Source organism: Rhincodon typus, chromosome 27 (assembly GCF_021869965.1).
Source record: "Rhincodon typus isolate 14 chromosome 27, sRhiTyp1.1, whole genome shotgun sequence".
NCBI lineage: Eukaryota > Metazoa > Chordata > Chondrichthyes > Orectolobiformes > Rhincodontidae > Rhincodon > Rhincodon typus.
The window spans coordinates 43,558,594-43,566,125 of record NC_063358.1 but is presented as its reverse complement, the minus strand read 5'-3'; the positions used below and the strand labels follow the sequence as shown (position 1 = coordinate 43,566,125).

The following is a 7,532-nucleotide window of genomic DNA, read 5'->3' as shown; positions in this document are numbered from 1 at the left end:
ATCAAATGCCTTTTAGAAATTCAAACACATATCTAGTCTTCCCTTCATCCATGACAACAAGGTGCAGAGCTGGATGAACACAGCAGGCCAAGCAGCATTTCTGATGAAGGGTCTGGGCCCGAAACGTCAGCCTTTCTGCTCCTATGATGCTGCTTGGCCTGCTGTGTTCATCCAGCTCTGCACCTTGTTGTCTCGGATTCTCCAGCATCTGCAGTTCCTACTATCTCCCCTCTTCATCCATGTTGCCTGCTACTTCTTCAAATATTTTCTGCGTTAAAGGTTTTCTTTAAGGAAATTTTAAATCAAGTGCAAAGAAGATTTAAAGATATAAATATTTATTAATCTGACATTGAACATCCATCGTCTTTCATTAAAATACAGTTGCTGTATCCAACACACATATTCAGCCCTGCAGTATTTGCTTTACACACTCTTCTGTTTATACCGGTGTACTTTCATTCACTTCCTTACTGATGGACTGGGCTTTCTCTGCAACTGCTGCTTTCTGCTTCAGCTGTTTAGCAGCACGCAGTTTCTGCACCTCCTGGAACACCTGAAACAAAGCACAAAGCCATGAGTGAGAGTGGGTCAGTGTGTAAGCACATATATATCCAGCATGTCTCATCTCTTAAAATTCATAGTTTTTAAACCTCGTTGGGCGCCACTGTTTGCACTCAACTTGGATCAGCTACATTCTGTTCCTCTTTCTTCCACCACTTTAGACAGGATTTTCCTCACTGACCAGACTGCTCCTGATGAACAATTTCTACCTAAAATACTAATCTGCTTCATTAAGAGCAAAAAAAAAGCAACTGAAAGGCATTTCGTTACTCTGTCATTCAATGACATCATCGCTGATCAGACTGCAGCCTTAACTTTATTGCCTATCCCTGTAAGACTTGACTCCCATACAAGTTGAACAATCTATCTCAGCCTTAAATAAATTCAACGACCTAGGCTGGTTTCTAGGATGAATTGCTTATCTAATGAAGGTTGCACAATCTGGGCCTATATCATTTAGAGCTGAGAAGAATACGAGGTGATTTTACTGAAATATAAGCTCTTGAGGAAATATAAAGCTCACAGGATGGTTCTGGGAGGATGCTTTGCTTCAGGGAGAGACTTGAACTGGAGGAAGTTGCTAAAGAATAAGAATTCGTCATTTTAAGATGAGAAGGACATTTTCTAATTGTTGCTAGGCTACAGAATTCTCTTCCCAGAAAACAGTGGAAGCTATGTCATTCAATTTATTTATGGCTAGATTGGGTAGATCCTTGATTGACAAGGGTTATGGCAGCAGATAGGAAAGTGGAACTGACACCACAACCAGCACAGCTGTCATCTTGTTGAATGGGGAGCAGTCTTGAAAGGCTCAATGACCTCCTCCTTCTCCAAGTCCTTTGTTTCTGGTAGTTTGATGTTCTATCATGTCGTGCAGCACCCCAGAAAAGAGTGTGCCAACCTGAAAATGAACCATTAAGCCTTGTTTTTCAGTTAGTTAGCCAAACATCTTCCTGTGCTAATATACCACCCCATCACCATCTTGTGGAATAACTTTTCTATGTGGCATCTTTTCAAATGCCTTTTGGAAACTTTAATACACTACATTTACTGGTACTTTTATCCCTTCTGCTTGTTACAATCTGAAAGAACTCTAGTAAATTTGTTTCACAAAAAGCATGTTGTGACTGCCTCAATACAACGTGATTTTCTAATGCTTGGTTGCATTTTTTAAAATAATGGATTCCAGCATTTCCTTCATAAGAACTGTTGTGGTAACTGGTCTATAGTTTCCTGCTTCCTGTCTCCCACCTTTTTTCAATAGGAGCATTACATTTGTGGTTTTTTAATCCTTTGGGACTTATCCATAAGTGAATTTTGCCAGGTGCCTTTTCTCTAACGATCATGATTGATTCATCGCGCACCATCCTGCCCAATTCTATACTATTAACGGATGTTTTCATGTCCTTTAACATGACGACAGAAAGAAAATTTTGTTCAAACTCTCTGCCATTTTCTGGTTTTCCGTCATTAATTCCCCAATCTTATCCTCTGAGGAACGACCTTTTACATCGGCTACTATTTTTATAATTCTAATTTTCCATTTCTGGCTATTACAGATACTTTATTTTTCCTAAGTGCTCCTTTTGCTATTTCTAAATTAATCTGCCAATGTCATGGCCTGCTACTAATCTTTGCAAAGTTGTTCATCTTTCTTCAAATTTGATATAACTGATTTCCTTGGTTATCTACAGATAGTTATCCTTTCTTAATTATCAAAGACATTCCATTATCTCCATAAATATCCTCCATTGCATGTCTACTCATCTCCTAGCCTATTTTCAGACTTGACTTCAGCCAGACTTGTCTTGACACCTTTATGGTTGTCTTTAAGTTTAAGACATCAGTTTCAGACCCACCCACCTCAGCCTCACAACAGAATATAGCATTCAATTTGCCATGATCATCTTCCCTAGTGAATCTGTATTATTACGGCACTAATATCATCACATTTCATCTTAAAAGATCAAATTAGTTTGTTTCATGGTTTTTTTTTCATGTTTTGTTCTAAGAAACAATCCTGAATGTACTCTGTGAACTCATCTTCAAGGCTAACTTTACCCATTTCATTCGTTCAAAGATTTCAAGCCACACGTGATTTTTATATTACACAGTCCTATTATTTGTTGATTAATACTCTATCATACAGGATGGCTGCTGTTAGGGGGCTCTAGATTATTTCCGCCAGTTAATGAAAAACAGTACAGCATTAGCAGCAGGTCATTTGGCCTACCCACACTGCGCTGACACATGATGCCTTTCTAAACTAAAAACTTTTTGCCTCTACATAGTCCATAACCCTCCATTCTCTGCCTATCCATGTATGTCAAGATGCCGTTTAAATGTTGCTACTGTATCTGCCTCCACCACCACCCCTGCATTCTAGGCATTTACACCCTGTGTAGAAAAACTTTTCTCTTACATTTCCTTTAAACTTACCTCCTTCTACCTTAAACCTATGACCCGTAAGTAATTGACATTTCTACTCTGGGAAAAGGAATGACTATCCATGCCTCTCAATTTTGTAAACTGCTATCAGGTTGCCCTTCACCTTTTGACATTCAAGCAAAGACAAACCAAGTTTGTGCAATCTCTCCTCTAACGAACTCTCCAGCCCAGGCAACAGCCTGGTAAATCTGCTCTTCAGCTGCCCTAGTGCAACCACATCCTTCTTATAATGTGGATACCAAAACTACACACTATTCTAGGGTTTTAGAGTAGATTCGTAGCTCGGGTTGTGGATGCTGTGGTTGGTTGGCTCACCGAGCTGGTTCGTTGTTCCACAGACGTTTCATTACCTTGCTGGGTAACATTCATCAGTGCAGCCTCCGACGAAGCGCTGTTGTGTTTTCCTGCCTGTTATTTAAACTCTGGTGATCATTGAGCTGGGTTACCTCACTTTCGGTTTTCCTTCAAAATGAAGTGTATATGGGGTCTAGCTCTGTGTTTATTGATGGCTTTCTTAGTGGAGAAGCAGCCGCTAGGAATTCCTGTGCTTGTCTCTGCTTCACCTGTCCCAAGATCCTGGTGTTGTCCCAATCGAATTGGTGGTTTTCCTTAACCAAAGCGACAACAACACAGCAGACACCAGGATAAGAACAAAAACAAAGTTGCTAGAAAAGCTCAGCAGGTCTGGCAGCATCTGTGAAGGAAAAAACGGAGTTAACATTTCAGGTCCAATGACCCTCCCTCAGGTTCTGAGGAACGTTAACGTTAACGAAACTCTGTCTTTTCCTTCACAGATGCTGCCAGACCTGCTGGGCTTTTCCAGCAACTTTGTTTTCGTTCCTGATTTACAACATCCGCAGTTCTTTCGGTTTTTACCTGGAAAAAAAACCTTTCAGACAAGAAACTGACAGACACGGAGAAAGCTGTTCTAATTTGCAGAGACACCAACAAGACAGAATTCCTAGCCACAATGAAGACCAATGGCATCAATGAAGAAACACAACAAGCCATAGGACAGACAGTGATCCCGACACTGATCAGAAAAAGTGAACTTAACACTGTCAACACATCAGAAAGGAAGGCCCTAGAAGGGCTGGAAAAGGACAAAACATCACAATACTACCTGCAGACAAATGGCGCATGATAATAATACTAAACAAATGGGACTACCTCTCCAAGGCACAGACACTACTAGCCGACAAGAACACATACTGGCAAGTGCAGATAGACCTGACACCACAACAGTGCAACAAGATTCTCAACACACTAAAGAGACTCAGACAGACCGGACAAATCAACAAAACAGACTACCTAAGAATGAAACCTGAAGGAACTAACACCCCCCAATTCTACGGCCTCCCGAAGGTACACAAACCGGAAGTATCCCTCAGACCCATAGTCTCCCTACCAGGCACGCCATCACATAGATTAGCCAAGGAGTTACAAAGGAGATTTAAAGCACCTCGTCAGCAAGTCACCCCACTCGATCCACTCAGCCCAGGAGTTCTTCAATTCCATCAAGGACATAAGGATAAACGACGATGAGACCATGGTATCATTTGACAGTACTGCCCTATTCACATCGATAGACATACCACTAGCAAGAGAAACACTGGCAACACTACTAAAACAAGAACAAGACTCAAGTGACACCATCTCCACAGACAACATGCTGAAGCTACTGGACCTATGCCTCACCACCCACTTCACCTTTAACGGCTAAATGTATGAATAGATCAACGGGACACCCACGGGATCACCTGTCTCCAGACTAATAGCTGAAGCAGCGATGCAGAGACTTGAAAGCTTGGCCCTTCCTCTAATCCAACTGAAACTATGGAAACGCTATGTGGACGACATCTTCGTCATTATTAAAATGGACCAAACTAGAGGAGACACACGAACTTATAAACAACACCCTCACCAGGATCAGATTCACCAGAGAAGAGGAAAAGAACAAACAGCTCCCATTCCTGGACATCATGATGGAACGCAGGACCAATGGGGAATTCCTAAGAAAGGCACACAGGAGAGCCACACACACTGACCAAGTACTGAATTTCAACAGCAACCACCCCAATACACAAACGAAGTTGCGTGAGAACAATATTTAAACGGGCAACACACTGCAACAACACAGAACTTCGCCAGAAAGAAGAGTGCCTCTTCCAAGTATTCAAAGACAACAGATACTGGAAAAACTGGGTCAGAAGACGCTTATTACACGAACATCACCAGGACGATACTACACACCCTGATACACTCATCACGCCACCTTATATCAGGAACACATCTGAACTGACCACAAGACTCCTACGACCACTGGGCATCAGAGTAGCACACAAACCCACATCAACCCTACGCCAACTACTAACCCATACCAAAGACGCACTCCGGACAGGGCCAATGTCATATACAAGATTCCCTGCAAAGACTGCAAAAAACATTACATTGGACAGACAGGAAGGAAATTAATCACAAGGGTACACGAACATCAAATGGCAACAAAAAGACACAACCAATACTCACTCATCTCCATCCACATGGATAAGGAAAACCACCAATTCGATTGGGACACCACCAGGATCCTGGGACAGACGAAGCAGAGACAAGCACTGGAATTCCTAGAGGCCTGGTACTACACTAAGAAAGCTATCAATAAACACAGAGCTAGACCCCATATACACTCTATTCCGAAGGAAAACCGGAGTGAGGTAAATCCAGCTCAACGGACACCAGAGTTTAAATAACAGGTGGGAAAACACAACAGTGCTTCATCGGAGACTGCATTGATGATGTTACTCAGCAGGGTAATGAAACGTCTGTGGAACAACGAACCAGCTTGGCGAGCCCACCAACCACAACAATACACACTAATCTAGCTCTGGCCTAACCAATGATTTAGAAAACATTAAACAAATAAAAGAGTTTCTGCAAAACCTCCCTGCTCTTAAACACTATGCGTTGACTAATCAAAGCAAATATCTCATATACCTTCTTAACCGCTTTATCCTTCTGTCCTGATAACCTTAAGGGACTTGTGCACGTGCACCAAGGTCCCTCTGATCCTCTGTGCTTCCCAGGGTCCTACCATTCATTGTGTACTTCCTACCTTGTTTGTCCTGCCTTAGTGCATCATTTCACATTTATCTTGATTGAATTCAGCTCATATGACCAGCCCATCTATATGCTCTTGTAGTCTAAAGCTATCCTCCACACTATTTAGCACCTCACCAATTTTTGCATCAATAAACAGTAATGGCCCCAACACTGATCCCCATGGCACCACACTGGACAGACCCCTGAACCATTATCCTCTGTTTCTTGCCACTCAGCCACTTGTGGATCCAATTTGCAAAATTTCGTTGAATCCCATCTACTCCCAATAGGACCTTATCAAAAGCCTTGTTGAAGTCAGTGTAGACAATGTCTACTGCTCTGCCTTCATCTATCTTCTTGGTCACCTCTTAAAAAAAAAATCAAACCAAATTTGAGGACTGATTTCTCACGCACAAAGCCATGCCGACTATCTAAAATCAGTCCTTGCACGTAGATTCTGTCTCTCAGAATTCCAACCCACTACTGACATTAGGCTCACCAGTATCTGGTTCCCTAGCTTTTTCTTGCAGCCTTTCTTTAATAATGGCACATTATCCACCCTCCTGCCTTCTGGCACCTCACCAGTGGCTGTCGATGATACAAATATCTCTGCTAGGGGCCCGGCAATTTCTTCCCTAGCTTCCCACAATGTCCTGGGATACAATTGATCAGGTCCCAGGAATATATCCACCTTTATGCTTTTTAAGACCTCCAACACCTCCTCTTCTGTAATGTGGGCTCATTTCAAGAGATCACTATTTTCCTGACTTCCCTAGCTTCCATGCCCATCTCCACGGTAAATACTAACTCAAAATATTCATTTAGGATCTCACCCATCTCTGTTGGCTCCATACATAGATGGCCGTATTGATCTTTAACAAGCCCTATTCTCTCCCTAGTTACTCTTTTGCCTTTAATATACTTGTAGAATCTCTTTGGATCCTCCTTTACCCTGTCAAAGCTATTTCATGTCCCCTCTTGCCAAAGCTATCAAAAAAACTCTCCACCCCTACTCTCTGCCTTCTTTAACTATGCCAGCTCTGTATTCATCTTAACAGTTCATTAAGATCCCATGTGACTTCACCGTTTGTATCAGCCTTCAATGAGGGATCTTGTCAAAGGTTTTGCTAAAGTCCTGTACGTGACATCTACTACCCTGGCCCCATCCATTATCTTCACCACTTCTTCAAAAAACTCAGTCAAGCTTGACAGACATGACCTTCCCCACACTAAGCCATGCTACTATTTCCCAACAGGTCCATTTCTTAAAAAAAAAGAGAGAAAATCGTATCCTTAAGAATTGTCTCCAATGATTTAGCCACCATTGATGTAAGGCTCACCTGCTTGCAATTTCCTAGATTTGCCCTGTTGCCCTTCATAAATGAAGGAATAATGTTGGCTATTCCTCAGTCCTCTCGGACATC

At 42.1% G+C, this 7,532-nt stretch overlaps 1 protein-coding gene across 2 annotated transcripts in view; it reads right to left on the bottom strand.

Annotated features, from left to right (window-relative positions):
• Nucleotides 1-318: 318 nt before the first annotated feature.
• mrps15 (mitochondrial ribosomal protein S15) overlaps nucleotides 319-7,532 on the bottom strand; it is a 41,589-nt gene continuing 34,375 nt past the window's right edge. For both annotated transcript variants that reach the window (XM_020527519.2, XM_020527522.2), the window contains one exon: nucleotides 319-553. In XM_020527519.2, the coding sequence (XP_020383108.2) occupies nucleotides 440-553 (114 nt within the window). In that variant the 3' untranslated portion in view covers nucleotides 319-439. The remainder of the gene's footprint in view (nucleotides 554-7,532) is intronic.